The sequence below is a fragment of the Bombina bombina genome, chromosome 1 (genome assembly GCF_027579735.1).
Source record: "Bombina bombina isolate aBomBom1 chromosome 1, aBomBom1.pri, whole genome shotgun sequence".
Lineage (NCBI taxonomy): Eukaryota > Metazoa > Chordata > Amphibia > Anura > Bombinatoridae > Bombina > Bombina bombina.
In genome coordinates this window covers 1,593,649,221-1,593,671,067 of record NC_069499.1, presented here as the reverse complement: position 1 = coordinate 1,593,671,067, position 21,847 = coordinate 1,593,649,221, and the positions used below count along the sequence as shown (strand labels likewise).

At 40.7% G+C, this 21,847-nt stretch overlaps 1 protein-coding gene across 1 annotated transcript in view; it reads left to right on the top strand.

Moving 5' to 3' along the window:
• The window catches only part of DNAH9 (dynein axonemal heavy chain 9), a 739,144-nt gene that overhangs the window by 503,974 nt on the left and 213,323 nt on the right, over positions 1–21,847 (top strand). The window contains exon 53 of the mRNA XM_053688948.1: positions 18,592–18,714. Coding sequence (XP_053544923.1) covers positions 18,592–18,714 — 123 coding nt within the window. The remainder of the gene's footprint in view (positions 1–18,591; positions 18,715–21,847) is intronic.

Genomic DNA, 21,847 nt, shown 5'->3' with positions numbered 1-21,847 from the left:
GTATGTCCCATCAAGTCTACACATATTACATGTTACTTATTACTTAGTATAGCCTTATGTATGTCCCATCAAGTCTACACATATTACTGTTACTTATTACTTAGTATAGCCTTATGCATGTCCCATCAAGTCTACACATATTACATGTTACTTATTACTTAGTATAGCCTTATGTATGTCCCATCAAGTCTACACATATTACATGTTACTTATTACTTAGTATAGCCTTATGTATGTCCCATCAAGTCTACACATATTACTGTTACTTATTACTTACTATAGCCTTATGCATGTCCCATCAAGTCTACATATATTACTGTTACTTATTACTTAGTATAACCTTATGTATGTCCCATCAAGTCTACACATATTACATGTTACTTATTACTTTGTATAGCCTTATGTATGTCCCATCAAGTCTACACATATTACTGTTACTTATTACTTAGTATAGCCTTATGCATGTCCCATCAAGTCTACACATATTACATGTTACTTATTACTTAGTATAGCCTTATGTATGTCCCATCAAGTCTACACATATTACATGTTACTTATTACTTAGTATAACCTTATGTATGTCCCATCAAGTCTACACATATTACATGTTACTTATTACTTAGTATAACCTTATGTATGTCCCATCAAGACTACACATATTACATGTTACTTATTACTTAGTATAGCCTTATGCATGTCCCATCAAGTCTACACATATTACTGTTACTTATTACTTAGTATAGCCTTATGCATGTCCCATCAAGTCTACACATATTACATGTTACTTATTACTTAGTATAGCCTTATGCATGTCCCATCAAGTCTACACATATTACATATTACTTATTACTTATTATTGCCTTATGCATGTCCCATCAAGTCTACACATATTACATGTTACTTATTACTTAGGATAGCCTTATGTATGTCCCATCAATTCTACACATATTACATGTTACTTATTACTTAGTATAACCTTATGCATGTCCCATCAAGTCTACACATATTACATGTTACTTATTACTTAGTATAGCCTTATGTATGTCCCATCAAGTCTACACATATTACATGTTACTTATTACTTAGTATAGCCTTATGTATATCCCATCAAGTCTACACATATTACATGTTACTTATTACTTAGTATAGCCTTATTTATGTCCCATCAAGTCTACACATTTTACTGTTACTTATTACATAGTATAGCCTTATGCATGTCCCATCAAGTCTACACATATTACTGTTACTTATTACTTAGTATAACCTTATGTATGTCCCATCAAGTCTACACATATTACATGTTACTTATTACTTAGTATAGCCTTATGTATGTCCCATCAATTCTACACATATTACTGTTACTTATTACTTAGGGTAACCTTATGTATGTCCCATCAAGTCTACACATATTACATGTTACTTATTACTTAGTATAGCCTTATGTATGTCCCATCAATTCTACCCATATTACTGTTACTTATTACTTAGTATAGCCTTATGTATGTCCCATCAAGTCTACACATATTACTTATTACTTATTACTTGGTATAGCCTTATACATGTCCCATCAAGTCTATACATATTACATGTTACTTATTACTTAGTATAGCCTTATGTATGTCCCATCAAGTCTACACATATTACATTTTACTTATTATTTAGTATAACCTTATGTATGTCCCATCAAGTCTACACATATTATATGTTACTTATTACTTAGTATAGCCTTATGTATATCCCATCAAGTCTACACATATTACATGTTACTTATTACTTAGTAAAGCCTTATGTATATCCCATCAAGTCTACACATATTACATGTTACTTATTACTTAGTATAGCCTTATGCATGTCCCATCAAGTCTACCCATATTACATGTTACTTATTACTTAGTATAGCCTTATGTATGTCCCATCAAGGCTACACATATTACTGTTACTTATTACTTAGTATAGCCTTATGCATGTCCCATCAAGTCTACACATATTACTGTTACTTATTACTTAGTATAACCTTATGTATGTCCCATCAAGTCTACACATATTACATGTTACTTATTACTTAGTATAGCCTTATGTATGTCCCATCAAGTCTACACATATTACTGTTACTTATTACTTAGTATAGCCTTATGCATGTCCCATCAAGTCTACACATATTACATGTTACTTATTACTTAGTATAGCCTTATGTATGTCCCATCAAGTCTACACATATTACATGTTACTTATTACTTAGTATAGCCTTATGTATGTCCCATCAAGTCTACACATATTACTGTTACTTATTACTTAGTATAGCCTTATGCATGTCCCATCAAGTCTACACATATTACTGTTACTTATTACTTAGTATAACCTTATGTATGTCCCATCAAGTCTACACATATTACATGTTACTTATTACTTTGTATAGCCTTATACATGTCCCATCAAGTCTACACATATTACTGTTACTTATTACTTAGTATAGCCTTATGCATTTCCCATCAAGTCTACACATATTACATATTACTTATTACTTATTATTGCCTTATGCATGTCCCATCAAGTCTACACATATTACATGTTACTTATTACTTAGGATAGCCTTATGCATGTCCCATCAAGTCTACACATATTACATGTTACTTATTACTTAGTATAGCCTTATGTATGTCCCATCAAGTCTACACATATTACATGTTACTTATTACTTAGTATAGCCTTATGTATATCCCATCAAGTCTACACATATTACATGTTACTTATTACTTAGGATAGCCTTATGCATGTGCCATCAAGTCTACACATATTACATGTTACTTATTACTTAGTATAACCTTATGCATGTCCCATCAAGTCTACTCATATTACTGTTACTTATTGCTTAGTATAGCCTTATGTATGTCCCATCAAGTCTACACAATTACATGTTTCTTATTACTTAGTATAGACCATCAAGTCTACACATATTACATGTTACTTATTACTTAGTATAGCCTTACATATGTCCCATCAAGTCTACACATATTACATGTTACTTATTACTTAGGATAGCCTTATACATGTCCCATCAAGTCTATACATATTACATGTTACTTATTACTTAGGATAGCCTTATGCATGTCCCATCAAGTCTACACATATTACATGTTACTTATTACTTAGTATAGCCTTATGTATGTCACATCAAGTCTACACATATTACATATTACTTATTACTTAGGATAGCCTTATGTATGTCCCATCAAGTCTACACATATTACTGTTACTTATTACTTAGGATAGCCTTATGCATGTCCCATCAAGTCTACACATATTACATGTTACTTATTACTTAGGATAGCCTTATGCATGTCCCATCAAGTCTACACATATTACATGTTACTTATTACTTAGTATAGCCTTATGTATGTCACATCAAGTCTACACATATTACATATTACTTATTACTTAGGATAGCCTTATGTATGTCCCATCAAGTCTACACATATTACTGTTACTTATTACTTAGGATAGCCTTATGCATGTCCCATCAAGTCTACACATATTACATGTTACTTATTACTTAGGATAGCCTTATGCATGTCCCATCAAGTCTATACATATTACATGTTACTTATTACTTAGTATAGCCTTATACATGTCCCATCAAGTCTATACATATTACATGTTACTTATTACTTAGGATAGCCTTATGCATGTCCCATCAAGTCTACACATATTACATATTACTTATTACTTAGGATAGCCTTATGTATGTCCCATCAAGTCTACACATATTACTGTTACTTATTACTTAGTATAGCCGTATGTATGTCCCATCAAGTCTACACATATTACATGTTACTTATTACTTAGTATAACCTTATGCATGTCCTATCAAGTCTACACATATTACATGTTACTTATTACTTAGGATAGCCTTATGCATGTACCATCAAGTCTACGCATATTACATGTTACTTATTACTTAGTATAACCTTATGTATGTCCCATCAAGTCTACACATATTACATGTTACTTATTACTTAGTATAGCCTTATGCATGTCCCATCAAGTCTACACATATTACATGTTACTTATTACTTAGTATAGCCTTATGTATGTCCCATCAAGTCTACACATATTACATGTTACTTATTACTTAGTATAACCTTATGTATGTCCCATCAAGTCTACACATATTACATTACTTATTACTTAGTATAGCCTTATGCATGTCCCATCAAGTCTACCCATATTACATGTTACTTATCACTTAGTATAGCCTTATGTATGTCCCATCAAGTCTACACATATTACATGTTACTTATTACTTAGTATAGCCTTATGTATGTCCCATCAAGTCTACACATATTACACATTACTTATTACTTAGGATAGCCTTATGTATGTCCCATCAAGTCTACATATATTACATGTTACTTATTACTTAGTATAACCTTATGTATGTCCCATCAAGTCTACACATATTACATGTTACTTATTACTTAGTATAGCCTTATGTATGTCCCATCAAGTCTACACATATTACATGTTAATTATTACTTAGTATAGCCTTATGCATGTCCCATCAAGTCTACACATATTACATGTTACTTATTACTTAGTTTAGCCTTAAGTATGTCCCATCAAGTCTACACATATTACATGTTACTTATTACTTAGTATAGCCTTATACATGTCCCATCAAGTCTACACATATTACATGTTACTTATTACTTAGTATAGCCTTATACATGTCCCATCAAGTCTACACATATTACATGTTACTTATTACTTAGTATAGCCTTATACATGTCCCATCAAGTCTACACATATTACATGTTACTTATTACTTAGTTTAGCCTTAAGTATGTCACTTTAAGTCTACACATATTACATGTTACTGATTCCTTACTATAGCCTTATACATGTCCCATCAAGTCTACACATATTACATGTTACTGATTCCTTACTATAGCCTTATACATGTCCCATCAAGTCTACACATATTACATGTTACTTATTACTTAGTTTAGCCTTAAGTATGTCCCATCAAGTCTACACATATTACATGTTACTTATTACTTAGTATAGCCTTGTGCATGTTCCAGGCATTTTTGAATTCCTTTACAGTCTTTGTTTTTACCACCTCAAATGGAAGTTTATTCCATGAATCCACCACCTTTTCTGTAAAAAAAAAAATGCTTCCTCAAATTTCTCCCTAATCTGCTACCCTCTAACTTTAGATTGTGACCCCCTGTTTTGGCATTTATTTTTTTGTGAAAAATGCTTTCAGCTTCTATTTTCTTCATAAATGGAAAGAGTCCACTGCTTCATTCATTACTTTTGGGAATTAAGAACCTGGCCACCAGGAGGAGGCAAAGACACCCCAGCCAAAGGCTTAAATACTCCTCCCACTCCCCTCATCCCCCAGTCATTCTTTGCCTTTCGTCCCAGGAGGTTGGCAGAGAAGTGTCAGAAGTTTTGTTCAGTCTCTTATGGATGGTAGTGCTCTTCGGCACGGGACGGGAGTTTTAAGTAATCCTGTCAGCATCTCAGTGAGGGCTTGGTTGAAAGTTAGAGTCCAGAGATGTAGGAAGAGTCTTTGTGCAAAACCATCCCGGCTCATTTTAACAGCTCCACCAGCAATCGGCATTGTCAAACTTCGCTTCGCTGCCTGCTTTCTTCTTTCAAGTCCATGGCGGAGGCGAGGCTACTATCTGTCACACTTGAAGGGCCGTGTTCCTGTTCCACATCGTAGATTCCGGTAAGATCGTTTTATTTTACTTCTTCATGAATGTACTGTAACTCATTTGTTCCTGCGAACGCACATGAGAAATGTAGGGTCTTAGTGGGACTCCTTTAGTATCTTTGAATCAAGGGTTAATATCTCCTGAGGGGTATTATTGAACAGGTTTTTTTTAATCATGTCTGTTATGTGATTCAATCTGCTTATGTTTAGTGTTAACTGGGCTCGTGGCCTTGGAACATAACGGCCTGTTGAAGTGATGCAACCTACAGTCGGGCAAGCTTTTTTTGGACTGTATGGTTCACCTTGTGACCGGGTGTGTTTACGTTCTGGTCTCCCATTTCCGCATTTCTGACTGTGTGGCGACGGAGAGTTCTAGTCCACTGGTGTCTGGTTCATAGGAGGTGGTGAGTGCCCCAGCCATTGTGTGTGTCAGGTGCCATTTAAATTGTTTTGTACATAGTCCTATTTTGTTATCATTTATTCAGTTATGGAGGATACTGATGTTGAGATTGTTCAACTTTCTGATTCAGATTCTTCGTCCTGTGAAGAATGCGAATTGACTCAGGTCAGTCAGTTATGTTCTTTAGGCCCTCCTAGAGCGCCTTGTTCCACTGGCTCAGGGATTCAAGGGACTGCTGAGCCATCCGCCTTGGGGGGCCCTGTCCTCCGGGAGGCCAGTTCCCTACCGCTTCCTACTACTACACATGCGGGTAACCCAGGTTATGTGTTTCCCCCCGAAGGTTGTGGCACGTTTTTGCTTTTTGCATACTTTTGGCGCTTGCGTGTCTACAATGTCCAGATGTTTATTTGCGATTGTGCTCGTGCCCAATTGCCCCAGGTCTCTCGGCCACTGGAGGGCATGTGCAGTTTTAGCAGGTGTAACTGTTCCTGAGTGTTGTGCCTTTCGTTACAGGCAGGCTCGGCTTTGTGTTTTACTCAGACACGTTTTTGAGTTGTTTGGTGACCCTATCCATGTCAGGTATGGGACTCATCAGTCTCCTACTTTGAATGGCTCACCTCGTTAGACATGGGGGGATGAAGTAATCTCCTTTAAGTCTTGTTATCGAGATCCTTCCCAGTTTTTTTGGAAGAACAGGGTTTTCGTTCGACTGGTCCTGCAGATCTTTCTGTTCTTCTTGGGCATTAACCCTCGGGTTGTCTGTTTATTTTATTTTATCCGGTTAGGATGAATTTTCTTTTCTTTTTCATACTATGTTTCCTACAGGAACTTAAAAATCTCTGTAATCGATACTTGCTGTTTGCTTCTAGAGAAGTTGTTTGGGACACGTTAGTCCCATGTTTGTCTGTTTTCTTCCTCCCCCTCTGAGGGCAGATTTAGCCAGCTTGGCAGTTATGACCCGGGTTGCAGGCTGGTCCTGCTTGGGTTTAGATCTTCTGTCTCGCGGCTTATTCAGACACATGGCGCCTTTTATACCTTGCTGGTCAGGTTGGGGTGGCGAGTGCTCTTATCATTATTTGTTATTTGTTTTATTAGTTTCAAAGAATTCTCAAGAGGACTTGCGAGTCCGTGAGGCTCTCGGGATGGTTTCGGTCCTAAATAGCCGTTACTCTGGTGACTGGGTCAGTGAATGCTGCGTCACTCTCTGTTGTTTTCGATATCCTCGGAACCTAGAGTATTCCTTCCCCCATGGTGGGAAATTTAGAGGGTTTAGGGCCTCTTTCCGCCGGTGGGGCGGAGTTGCTTTAGATTATTTTCCTTTGTGGACTTGTTCCTTTAGTGGTTCTCTTCTTCATTGAGACCTCTTGGATTGTTCCTTGGTTCGCCTTTGGAGGACTTGGATTCCCTTTGGGAGTTGGTTGTTCCGTTTCGGAACATTAGACAGCGGGGTCCTTCGGGCTCCACTTAGGGGTCCTTTCCCAGTGTTGGGCATGCTCTGCATCTCTTTCTTGGAATAGAGGAGGCCCAGTGGTTTTCCACTCGTATGGTTTAGGTATTGCCATCCGGGTGGCATCCAAACCCTGGTTTTACTGTCCTCTGACTTTAACTCTGAGGTGATGTGGAGGTTTGATGTTGCTCTGTTCGGGTGACTTGTCCTAACTGTTCCCCTGGTGTCTGGAGTTTGGACTAGCTGGACAGCTAGCTCAGCATACTAATGCTCTGTGGCTACTCTGTGCTTTTGCAACCGAGAGTTGCTAGTTTCATCCCTGGCGAGGTCTACCCTTTCCTCCTTCCAAGGTTGATTAGATGAGCAGAGTTTTGTGTCCCTTTAGGGAGATTAGCCGCACTTTTAAAGCACATTCATGTGATGGTTACTTGGACGCCTGTTAGCTCTAGTGTCCTTTTATGAACCTGGCTCTTTGGAGTGTTGGGCTCCTGCGAGGGGTAGTCTCCTCCCTTTGGGTTGGGACTTACAAGGGCTTCTTGCTCTTGTTATCCGGGTTGTTCTGAATTTTTCCCTGGGAGGTCTGTTTTTTATATCAGACGAGGGATTTGTGTTCCTGGAAGATTGTTTAATCTAAACATTTGCGAGACCCGGGCTTCTTGTCCTGATCTTCCGGTAGTCAAGGGTTTTTACTCAGCGTTTTCTCTTTGATCCCGCTGTGGGATGTTACCGGACCTTATGATCCTAGGACTGGCCTGGGGGTTAAAGTTTCTGGGGTACTTGGGCTTAGCCCTTGTTTTGGCTGTTCTGTTTTACAACTTGGCCAGATTTATGAGAGCCGGGGCTCCTTGGAGCATGACTTTTGCCGGACGATACGGTTCCCTAGGGATAGACAACTAACGTGATATACGGTGGGTATTCCTGCCTAGCAAACGGAAAGGTTTAAACTTTGCGGTTGCTCAGCTGTCATTTTGCGTCTGGTATGTGGGCTAGCATGATGGTGGTTCTTCCATGTTTGTCAGTGACGTGGCCTTGTGTCCTCTCAGTTCTTTCTACGATTTCCTGTCTTATGGGCAGTTTTTTATCGACACTCTCCTCTTCACTGGGGTATGTGTCCTCCTTATGGAGGTGTGGTTCCTTTTTTGGGGGCCTCTCCTGTGTTTGGGAGGTTGGAGCAGATATTTTATCTGTTTTGGGGACTGGTCTGCTCTTTGAGTTGTTCCTTCCCATATGGGAAGCTGCTGGCTCCACATTGAGATTTCATCAGGTGGCTTGCTAGATCCCTTGGGTCTATTGCCTGCTCAATTGTCTTTCGATTGAAGTGGCTGGGTACATTCTTGGGGCTTTTTTTGAGGTTCCTTCAGTTCCCTTGTTTTCAGATCTGCTGCTGCTTGGGCTGGTCCGGCTAGGTGTAGGATCTGAGATCTGTTGTTCATCCTCAGGTCTTGGGGGTGACAGTGGACCTTGTTTTTAGAGGTTCTGTGCTCTTCACCTTTGTGATCTGTGAGTAGGCTTGGCGGCCTGGATTGCCTGGAGAGTGTCCTCTGTCTTGGAGGTTAGGCAATCTGCTATTTTGTTTGGCCATTTTTTCCTTTACGGATAGTGTTTCTCCATGTCTTCCTAAGGATGGCAGCGTGTTACTGGACTCAGATGTTTGCTACTTGTACTTTGCTGTTTGCTCAGTTTCTGAGTTCTTATGTTTTGAGGACTTTCTCCTCAGCTGTCTTTTCGATGCTGTTACACAATGTTTTGGAGATGTTTCTTCTCCATAATGATGCCCGGTTGCTCCTTGTGGGTTGGTCGTTGTCTCCTCTTGTTCTCAGGATCCATTCAGGTCTCTGTGGACTTGGCCTTACTTGAGGGGGGTTTTCTTTTACAAAGATATGACGAGTCCACGGATTTCATCCTTGTGGGATATTAACCTCCTGCTAACAGGAAGTGGCAAAGAGCACAACAGCAGAACTGTATATATAGCCCCTCCTCTTTCCCTCTTCCCCTTCATTCTCTTTGCCTGTGTTATACTAGGAAGACATGGTAAAGTGAGGTGTCAGTTTTAGTTTCTTCAATCAAGAAGTTTTTTATTTTAAATGGTACCGGTGCGTACTATTTTCCTCAGGGGGATATGGAAGAAGATTTCTGCCCTGAGGTTTGATGATCTTAGCATTTGTAACTAAGATCCACGCTGTTTCCCACAAGACTTCTGAAGGTAACCATGAGACATCTTCAGTGTAGAGACCGGTTTCATGCTACAAGCAGCATTAAGGTATGTGCAGCCTTTTTTTTTGAGGAGACTTGGTGTATCAGAACTGGCTGGCATTATTTCCCTGTATGGGAATGGGGTAAGCAGTAAAACCTATTTTAATAAGAGGGGTGTTACTGGAGTCCCTATTTTATATTTATCATTAGTTGATATTTGGGCATTATGTGACATGGGAGACAATATAAAAAATGATGTTTTATGTTTTTTATTTTTGGCACTTAAAACTTATTGGTTTTATGCTTGAGGGTTGTTTTGTGTGTGTATTTTTACTTTAGTGCAAAAACTGCATTTCCATGCGGTGTTGTTTGGGCCTACTCCGACTTTTGACCTTTAGGGGCTGAGCCTATTTTGGTGCAATTTCTTCAGGCTTAGCAGCAGCAAACAATAACTCGGTGGCTCCTGGGCTGTGTAGCTGGTCTGAAGGGTTGGAAACTTGATTTGAATTACCCTGGGAGCAGGTAGGCGCCACAGCAGAGCTGTGGCGAGGTGCAGAGTGTATTTTTATCTATCTTTTGACTACATGTTGATATAAGTACTTCTAAAGCCTTATTTCTGCCCTTGCTGCTTCTGCTTTTTGGATTAACCAACGATATTAAGTTAAATTTGGGAATAATTTAACGTTTTTTGTGCATTTTGGAAAAATTGTTCACTTTTTCTTTTCTTAAAGGCACAGTACACGTTTTTTCTAATGCTTATTTTATGCTATAAATAAGTGTTTAAACGACTTTTGTGATATTACTAGTCTGTTCAACATGTCTGACATTGAGGTTTCTCATTGTTCTATGTGTTTAGAAGCGATTGTGCAACCCCCTCTAACATTGTGTAACTTTTGTATTGAAAGGGCTTTACAATGTAAAAAGCATATTTTAAGTAAAGTAAGTGTGCCTAGGGATGATTCTCAGTCTGAAGAGAATCAGGATATGCCTGTCATATCACATCCTCTAATTGTTCACCTGTATAAAGCCTCCTCCCACTAGCATCACATTGCTTGGTAATGTTCAGCAGTTCATCTCTAACTTAATTCTACTCAGCCATTACGTGTTTTGTTCGCAAATCACTTAAACATAATTCCTCCTGAATTATTATCTCTCAACCTTTCTAAGGTTAACCAACTTTGTCTCCGTGGAAGTATTACCCTTATCCGGACTAAAGACTTCTGTAATCTTCTACGCCGCTGTTCATCTCTCCCTCTAGAGCCTTGGATGTCTGCCTGTTGCGGTGACGTCACATGCCATCCCAGCTGATCTGTCCGCCTCAGTCTTCCATCAGCTGTTGCCGAACTGCTCATGGCTCGCTCTTACCTTCGGATCCTTTCTGAAAGTCGAGGTCTGTTGCAACTTATCTTAAGTATGTTAGAGTTAGATTTCACAGGCAATAGTTCTTATTTTCTACCATACGTATGATTAATATTAATTCTTTATTTCACCGGTAACTAAGATGTTATGATTCCTCGCCATATTATGCTGCCACCTTATGGTCATAGAAATATAAAACATTTTAACCTTACCTAACAACAATGGTAGATTTGGTTATTAATATCATTTATATAGGCGTCTGGAGGAACAACATCTCTTCTACAAAATATGGCTTGATATATATTAAACATTTACTTCCTAGTTATTCGCTCTTAGTTATCTACAATTGGGTTTTAACTTAAAACTACATTTCTCTTTACAGGAAATTATAACGTCTTGACAATGCCATCCAATTCTCCCCAAGTGTCACAACCTGTTATGCCCACACAAGCGACGCCTAGTACTTTCTAGTGCGTCTAATTCCTTTACTCTGCAGGAGAGGGCTGCAGTTATGTCAACTACCCGTACAGAGGTATTGTCTAAATTACTAGTGTTGCAGGGTAAACGCAGTAGGTCAAGTATTAATGTAAATACTGAATCCTCTGATGCTTTATTAGCTATTTCCGATGTTCCCTCACAGTGCTCTGAGTTAGGGATTAGGGAATTACTGTTTGAGGGTGAAATTTCTGATTCAGGGAATGTTTTGCCTTTAAATTTAAGCTTGAACACCTCTGCCTGTTGCTTAGGGAGGTTTTAGCGACTCTGGATGATTGTGATCCTATTGTGATTCCTCCAGAGAAATTGTGTAAAATGGATAAATATTTGGAAGTTCCTACTTACACTGATGTTTTTCTGGTTCCTAAGAGAATTTTGGAAATTATTAGTAAGGAATGGGATAGACCAGGTATACCGTTTACTCCCTCTACTAATTTTAAGAAAATGTTTCCTATATCAGATACCATTCGGGACTCATGGCAAACGGTCCCTAAGGTAGAGGGAGCTATATCTTCCCTAGCTAAGCGTACTACTATACCCATTGAGGATAGTTGTGCTTTCAAGGATCCTATGGATAAGAAATTAGAGGGTCTACTAAAGAAATTATTTGTTAATCAGGGATTTCTTTTACAACCTATGGCTTGCATTGTTCCAGTAACTACTGCAGCAGCTTTTTGGTTTGAGGCTCTAGAAGAGTCTCTTAAGGTTGACTAGATAGAATTAAGGCTCTTAAGCTAGCTAATTATTTTATTACTGATGCTGCTTTTCAAATTGCTAAATTAGCGGCAAAAAAATGCAGGATTTCCTATTTTTGCACGTAGAGCATTGTGGTTCAAATCTTGGTATGCTGATGTGTCATCAAAACAAAAGCTTTTAGCTATTCCCTTTAAAGGTAAGACCCTTTTTGGGCCAGAATTGAAGGAGATCATTTCTGATATTACAAGAGGTAAGGGCCAATCCCTACCTCAGGATAGGTCATTTAAAATGAGGGGTAAACAGAATAATTTTCGTTCCTTTCAGAACTTTAAAGGAGGACCCCCGCTTCTTCTTCTTCCACAAAGCAGGAAGGGAATTTTTCCCAATCTAAGTCAGTCTGGAGACCCAATCAGAACTGGAATAAGGGTAAACAATCCAAAAAACCCACTGCTGGTCCTAAGACAGCATGAAGGGGTGGCCCCCGATCCGGGACCGGATCTAGTAGGGGGCAGACTTTCTTTCTTTGCTTAGGCTTGGGCAAGAGATGTTCAGGATTCCTGGGCGCTAGAAATAGTGACCCACGGTTATCAATTTGAATTCAAGGATTTTCTCCCAAGAGGGAGATTTCATCTTTCAAAATTATCTGCAAACCAGATTAAGAGAGAGGCGTTCTTTCGCTGTGTAAAATACCTTTTTACTATGGGCGTAATCTGTCCTGTTCCAAAATTGGAACAGGGACAGGGGTTTTACTCAAACCTATTTGTGGTCCCCAAAAAAGAGGGAACGTTCAGACCCATTTTGGATCTCAAGTGTCTAAACAAATTTCTAGTTCGAGTTCCATCTTTCAAGATAGAGACAATTTGAACGATTTTGCCAATGATCCAGGAGGGTCAATATATGACTACTGTGGATTTGAAGGATGCTTACCTTCATATTCCAATCCACAAAGATCATCATCGGTTTCTAAGGTTTGCCTTCTTGGACAAACATTATCAGTTCGTGGCTCTTCCTTTCGGGTTGGCCACAGCACCCAGAATCTTCACAAAGGTTCTAGGGTCTCTTTTGGCAGATCTCAGACGGCAAGGGATAGTGGTAGCACCTTATCTGGACATTTTTCTGATTTAGGCGTCAACATATCATCTGACAAAATCTCACACGGACACAGTGTTGTCTTTTCTGCGAACTCATGGCTGGAAGGTGAACATAGAGAAGAGTTTGGGAGGTCAGAAAATCAAAGATTTTGAATACTTGCCGAGCACTTCTGTCTTCCTCGGCCATCAGTGGCTCAGTGTATGCAGGTAATCGGATTAATGGTAGCGGCAATGGACATCGTTCCGTTTGCTCGCTTTCATCTCAGACCACTGCAACTGTGCATGCTCGGTCAGTGGAATGGGGATTATGCGGATTTATCTCCAAAGATAATTCTGGATCAAGAGACCAGAAACTCTCTTCTTTGGTGGTTGTCGCCGTATCATCTGTCCCAGGGGACTTGTTTCCGCAGAGCCTTGTGGGTGATAGTGACAACAGATGCCAGCCTTCTGGGCTGGGATGCAGTTTGGAATTCCCTGAAGGCTCAGGGTGTTTGTGCTCAAGTGGAGTCTCTACTTCCAATCAATATTTTGGAACTGAGGGCAATATTCAATGCTCTTCAGGCGTGGCCCCAGTTGGCTTCGGCCAAATTCATCAGATTCCAGTCGGACAACATAAAGACTGTGGCATATGTCAATCATCAGGGGGGAACAAGGAGTTCCTTAGCGATGATAGAAGTATCCAAGATAATCAGTGGGTCAGAGGCCCACTCTTGTTATCTGTCAGCGATCTACATCCCAGGAGTAGAGAACTGGGAAGCAGATTTTCTAAGTCGACAGACTTTTCATCCAGGGGAGTGGGAACTTCACCCTGAGGTATTTGCCTCATTGATTCTTGTTTCCGCCATTTCCTCTCCTCCCACGCGTGATTGCTCGAATCAGACAGGAAAGAGCTTCAGTGATCCTGATAGCGCCTGCGTGGCCACGCAGGACTTAGTATGCAGATCTAGTGGACATGTCCTCTCTGCCACCATGGAAACTTCAGTTGAGACAGGACCTTCTCATTCAAGGTCCTTTCCAAAATCCAAATCTAATTTCTCTGCAACTGACTGCGTGGAGATTGAACGCTTGATTTTATCGAAGCGAGGATTCTCTGATTCAGTTATCAATAGTTTGATACAGGCTAGAAAGCCTGTCACTAGAAAAATCTATCATAAGATATGGCGTAAATATTTTTAGTGGTGTGAATCCAAGGGTTACTCATGGAGTAAAGTTAGGATTCCTAGGATTTTGTCTTTTCTCCAAGAAGGATTGGAGAAACGATTATCAACAAGTTCCTTAAAGGGACAAATTTCAGCTTTGTCAATTCTGTTTCACAAACGTTTTTCAAATGTATCAGATGTTCAGTCTTTTTGTCAGGCTCTATATAGAATTAAGCCTGTATTTAGACCTATTACTCCTCCCTGGAGTTTGAATTTAGTTCTTTGAGTTCTGCAAGGGGTTCCGTTCGAACCTATGCATTCCATAGATATTAAACTATTATCTTGGAAAGTTCTGTTTTTGGTTGCTATTTCTTCTGCTTGAAGAGTTTCTGAGCTTTCAGCATTACAGTGTGATTCGCCTTATCTCATATTTCATTCTGATAAGGTGGTTTTACGTACCAAACCTGGGTTCCTTCCTAAGGTTGTTTCGAATAAGAATATTAATCAGGAAATTGTTGTTCCTTCCTTGTGTCCTAATCCTTCTTCTAAGAAGGAGCGTCTGTTACATAACTTGGACGTGGTCCGTGCCTTAAAGTTTTACTTACAGGCAACTAAGGATTTCCATCAATCATCTTCATTATTCATTTTTTATTCTGGAAAGCGTAGGGGTCAGAAAGCTATGGCTACCTCTCTTTCTTTTTGGCTGAGAAGTATCATCCGCCTGGCTTCCACATGGGCTTTTAAAAACGATGCATCTGTTGAACAGATTTGTAAGGCTGCGACTTGGTCGTCCCTTCACACTTTTTCCAAATTTTCCAAATTTGATACTTTTACTTCTTCTGAGGCTATCTTTGGGAGAAAGGTTCTTCAAGCAGTGGTGCCTTCTGTTTAGGTTCCTGTCTTGTCCCTCCCTTTCATCCGTGTCCTATTGCTTTCGTATTGGTTTCCCACAAGTAAGGATGAAATCCGTGGACTCGTCATATCTTTGTAAAAGAAAACTACATTTATGCTTACCTGATAAATTACTTTCTTTGACGATATAACGAGTCCACGGCCCACCCTGTTCTTTTTAAGACAGTTTTTCTTTATATTTTTTGTAAACTTCAGTCACCTCTGCACCTTTTAGCCTTTCCTTTTTCTCTTCCTATACCTTCGGCCGAATGAGGGTGGAGGGGAAGGGGAGGGGCTATATATACAGCTCTGCTGTGGTGCTCTTTGCCACTTCCTGTTAGCAGGAGGTTAATATCCCACAAGTAAGGATGAAATCTGTGGACTCGTCATATCATAAAAGAAAGTAATTTATCAGGGAAGCATAAATTTAGTTTTTCCTTTAGGATTTTGTTTTGCCTTTGGGTATCCCTTTGGCTTACCCTGTCCTCTCCCTTTTGGGGATTTTGGTACTGTACTAGAAGGGGCTGTGTGTTTACCGACTGCTGGGTGCGACGGTTCTCCTGGAGGAATGTTGGCTCAGTGAGTCTGCTTGCGGTCTCTAGTTAGGCTTTAGGACTATCTGCAGGTCAGTGTCCTTGGGGCCTTTTCCTTCAAAATTTGTTGCCTGGCTCCGATGAAGCGGGGTTTAGTTGGGTTGTGGTTTTCAGGCCTGGTGCCCTCAGAATGGGCCGCCTATTGTATACTCCCGTTTTTGCATTCAGTGTTCTCTATAGCTTGGGTATTGTTTTCCCAAAAGTAATGAATGCAGCTGTGGACTCTTTCCATTTATGAAGAAAAACTTAAATTATACCTACCTGATCATTTTTCTTTCTTTTCTTCAAATGGAAAGAGTCCAAAGTTCCCCAGCCGTATTTTTTTCTGTGGGGCATCTTTCTTTTTTATTTTTCTGGCACCTTTCCAAGCTGGTATTTCTTCTACTGTTCCTTGTTCCTCGGCAGAATGACTGGGGGACGAGGCAAGTGGGAGGAGAATTTAAGCCTTTGGCTGGGGTGTCTTTGCCTCCTCCTGGTGGCCAGGTTCTTAATTCTCAAAAGTAATGAATGCAACTGTGGACTCTTTCCATCTGAAGAAAAGAAAATTATCAGGTAAGCATAATTGAAGTTTTTATTAAGTCCCTTCATTTATTTGAAGGTTTCTATTGTGTCACCTCTTTCCCTTCTATTCTCTAAGCTATACATATTTAGATCATAGAGTCTTTCTTTGTACGTTTTATATTTTAGACCATGTACCATTTTAGTAGCCTCCTTTGGACAGCTTCTAGTTTATTTATATCTTTCTGAAGATATGGTCTCCAGTACTGTACACAGTATTCCATATTTGGTCTAACTAATGATCTGTAAAGTGGCATAAGAACCGTGCTATTTCTGCTACTAATACCTCTTCCAATGAAACGAAGCATTTGACTGGCCTTGCTGGCTGCACTGCGGCATTGTGTACCAAATTGTAAATCATCTGAAATAATTATTCCCAATTCTTTTTTAGTTACAGTCAGTAATGTACCATTTAAACTATAATCGGCCTTTGGGTTTTTGGATCCTATATGCATAATTTTGCTCTTGGTAATATTAAATTTCAGATCCCATTTATTTGACCAGTCCTCTAGATTTTAATATCACAGTTCATTTGATCAACCCCTCCTGGAACATCTACCCTGTTACAAATTTTTGTATCATCAGCAAACAAGCAAACCTTCCCCTTAAGCCCACTTCAAATTTTACTTATGAACATGTTAAACAAAACAGGCCCAAGGACTGACCCTTGGGGAACACCACTAGTAACTGATGCCTCATTTGAATGTACTCCATTAATTGAAACCCTCAATTAGGTTAGCGAGTTATGTCCATGGTAACTCGCTAGCTGTCTGTACGTTGTTATGTCTGCAGTGTGCACGCTAGCTGTCTTTATTTTTATGTCTGCAGTGTGCTCGCTAACTGTCTGTATGTTATGTCTGCAGTGTGCACGCTGTCTGTAAGTTATGTCTGCAGTGTGCAAGCTAACTGACTGTACATTATGTCTGTAGTGTGCATTCTAACTGTTTGTATGTTGTTATGTCTTCAGTGTGATCGCTAACTGTCTGTACATTGTTTTGTCTGCAGTGTGCTCACTAACTTTCTGTATGTTATGTCTGCAGTGTGCTTGCTCACTGTCTGTACGTTGTTATGTCTGCAGTATGCTCGCTAACTGTCTGTACATTGTTATGTCTGCAGTGTGCTCGCTAACTGTCTGTACATTGTTTTGTCTGCAGTGTGCTCACTAACTTTCTGTATGTTATGTCTGCAGTGTGCACGCTAACTGTCTGTACGTTGCTATGTCTGCAGTGTGCTCGCTAACTGCCTGTACATTGTTTTGTCTGCAGTGTGCTCACTAACTTTCTGTATGTTATGTCTGCAGTGTGCACGCTAACTGTCTGTACGTTGCTATGTCTGCAGTGTGCTCGCTAACTGCCTGTACATTGTTTTGTCTGCAGTGTGCTCACTAACTTTCTGTATGTTATGTCTGCAGTGTGCATGCTAACTGTCTGTACGTTGCTATGTCTGCAGTGTGCTCGCTAACTGTCTGTACGTTGTTATGTCTGCAGTGTGCACGCTAACTGTCTGTACGTTGCTATGTCTGCAGTGTGCTCGCTAACTGCCTGTACATTGTTTTGTCTGCAGTGTGCTCACTAACTTTCTGTATATTATGTCTGCTGTGTGCACGCTAACTGTCTGTACGTTATGTCTGCTGTGTGCACGCTAACTGTCTGTACGTTGTTAAATCTGCAGAGTGCTCACTAACTGTCTGTACATTATGTCCATGGTGTGCACGCTAACTGTCTGTACATTGTTATGTCTGCAGTGTGCTCGCTAACTGTCTGTACGTTATGTCTGCTGTGTGCACGCTAACTGTCTGTACGTTGTTAAATCTGCAGAGTGCTCACTAACTGTCTGTACATTATGTCCATGGTGTGCACGCTAACTGTCTGTACATTGTTATGTCTGCAGTGTGCTCACTAACTTTCTGTATGTTATGTCTGCAGTGTGCACGCTAACTGTCTGTACATTGTTATGTCTGCAGTGTGCTCGCTAACTGTCTGCATGTTCTTCTTAAACCTTCTCTAGGTACCTAGACACCCTTGAACGTGCATTAGGAGCTGGGGAGGTGGTTCTGATTGAGAATCTGGAGGAAAGTATTGACCCTGTGCTGGGACCATTGCTGGGACGAGAGACCATTAAAAAGGGAAGGTAAATACAATATGTAACCTTGTACGGGAGATGTGTGCTCTTCATTGTACAGTGTGCGAACATGCGATGTGTGTGCTATTCATTGTACAGTGTGTGAGCATGAGACCTGTGTGCTCTTCATTGTACAGTGTGCGAACATGCGATGTGTGTGCTATTCATTGTACAGTGTGCGAGCATGAGACCTGTGTGCTCTTCATTGTACAGTGTGTGAGCATGAGACGTGTGTGCTATTCATTGTACAGTGTGTGAGCATGAGACGTGTGTGAGCATGAGACCTGTGTGCTCTTCATTGTACAGTGTGTGAGCATGAGACGTGTGTGCTCTTCATTGTACAGTGTGTGAGCATGAGACGTGTGTGCTATTCATTGTACAGTGTGTGAGCATGAGATGTGTGTGCTATTCATTGTACAGTGTGTGAGCATGAGACGTGTGTGCTCTTCATTGTACAGCGTGTGAGCATTAGACCTGTGTGCTCTTCATTGTACAGTGTGTGAGCATGAGACCTGTGTGCTCTTCATTGTACAGCGTGTGAGCATTAGACCTGTGTGCTCTTCATTGTACAGCATGAGACCTGTGTGCTCTTCATTGTACAGTGTGTGAGCATGAGACGTGTGTGCTCTTCATTGTACAGTGTGTGAGCATGAGACGTGTGTGCTATTCATTGTACTGTGTGTGAGCATGAGACCTGTGTGCTATTCATTGTACTGTGTGTGAGCATGAGACGTGTGTGCTCTTCATTGTACTGTGTGTGAGCATGAGACGTATGTACTCTTCATTGTACAGTGTGTGAGCATGAGACGTGTGTGCTATTCATTGTACATTGTGTGAGCATGAGACGTGTGTGCTATTCATTGTACATTGTGTGAGCATGAGACCTGTGTACTCTTCATTGTACAGTGTGTGAGCATGAGACGTGTGTGCTATTCATTGTACTGTGTGTGAGCATGAGACGTGTGTGCTCTTCATTGTACAGCGTGTGAGCATGAGACCTGTGTGCTCTTCATTGTACTGTGTGTGAGCATGAGACGTATGTACTCTTCATTGTACAGTGTGTGAGCATGAGACGTGTGTGCTATTCATTGTACATTGTGTGAGCATGAAACGTGTGTGCTCTTCATTGTACAGTGTGTGAGCATGAAACGTGTGTGCTCTTCATTGTACAGTGTGTGAGCATGAGACATGTGTGCTATTCATTGTACAGTGTGTGAGCATGAGACGTGTGTGAGCATGAGACCTGTGTGCTCTTCATTGTACTGTGTGTGAGCATGAGACGTGTGTGCTCTTCATTGTACAGTGTGTGAGCATGAGACGTGTGTGCTCTTCATTGTACAGTGTGTGAGCATGAGACCTGTGTGCTATTCATTGTACAGTGTGTGAGCATGAGACCTGTGTGCTCTTCATTGTACAGTGTGTGAGCATGAGACGTGTGTGCTATTCATTGTACAGTGTGTGAGCATGAGACCTGTGTGTGCTTTTCATTGTACAGTGTGTGAGCATGAGACCTGTGTGCTATTCATTGTACAGTGTGTGAGCATGAGACCTGTGTGCTATTCATTGTACAGTGTGTGAGCATGAGACGTGTGTGCTCTTCATTGTACAGTGTGTGAGCATGAGACCTGTGTGCTCTTCATTGTACAGTGTGTGAGCATGAGACGTGTGTGCTCTTCATTGTACAGTGTGTGAGCATGAGACGTGTGTGCTATTCATTGTACAGTGTGTGAGCATGAGACCTGTGTGTGCTTTTCATTGTACAGTGTGTGAGCATGAGACGTGTGTGCTCTTCATTGTACAGTGTGTGAGCATGAGACCTGTGTGCTATTCATTGTACAGTGTGTGAGAATGAGACCTGTGTGCTCTTCATTGCAGTACAGCGTGTGAGCATTAGACCTGTGTGCTCTTCATTGTACAGTGTGTGAGCATGAGACCTGTGTGCTCTTCATTGTACAGTGTGTGAGCATGAGACGTGTGTACTCTTCATTGTACAGTGTGTGAGCATGAGACGTGTGTACTCTTCATTGTACTGTGTGTGAGCATGAGACCTGTGTGCTCTTCATTGTACAGTGTGTGAGCATGAGACCTGTGTGCTCTTCATTGTACAGTGTGTGAGCATGAGACGTGTGCTCTTCATTGTACAGTGTGTGAGCATGAGACGTGTGTGCTCTTCATTGTACAGTGTGTGAGCATGAGACGTGTGTGCTCTTCATTGTACTGTGTGTGAGCATGAGACGTGTGTGCTATTCATTGTACAGTGTGTGAGCATGAGACGTGTGTGCTCTTCATTGTACAGTGTGTGAGCATGAGACGTGTGTGTGCTCTTCATTGTACAGTGTGTGAGCATGAGACGTGTGTGTGCTCTTCATTGTACAGTGTGTGAGCATGAGACGTGTGTGCTCTTCATTGTACAGTGGGTGAGCATGAGACCTGTGTGCTCTTCATTGTACAGCGTGTGAGCATGAGACCTGTGTGCTATTCATTGTACAGTGTGTGAGCATGAGACCTGTGTGCTCTTCATTGTACAGTGTGTGAGCATGAGACGTGTGTGCTCTTCATTGTACAGTGTGTGAGCATGAGACGTGTGTGCTCTTCATTGTACAGTGTGTGAGCATGAGACGTGTGTGCTCTTCATTGTACAGTGTGTGAGCATGAGACGTGTGTGCTCTTCATTGTACAGTGTGTGAGCATGAGACCTGTGTGCTCTTCATTGTACAGTGTGTGAGAATGAGACCTGTGTGCTCTTCATTGTAGTACAGCGTGTGAGCATTAGACCTGTGTGCTCTTCATTGTACAGTGTGTGAGCATGAGACCTGTGTGCTCTTCATTGTACAGTGTGTGAGCATGAGACCTGTGTGCTCTTCATTGTACAGTGTGTGAGCATGAGACGTGTGTACTCTTCATTGTACAGTGTGTGAGCATGAGACGTGTGTGCTCTTCATTGTACAGTGTGTGAGCATGAGACCTGTGTGCTATTCATTGTACTGTGTGTGAGCATGAGACGTGTGTGCTCTTCATTGTACAGTGTGTGAGCATGAGACGTGTGTACTCTTCATTGTACAGTGTGTGAGCATGAGACGTGTGTGCTATTCATTGTACATTGTGTGAGCATGAGACGTGTGTGCTCTTCATTGTACAGTGT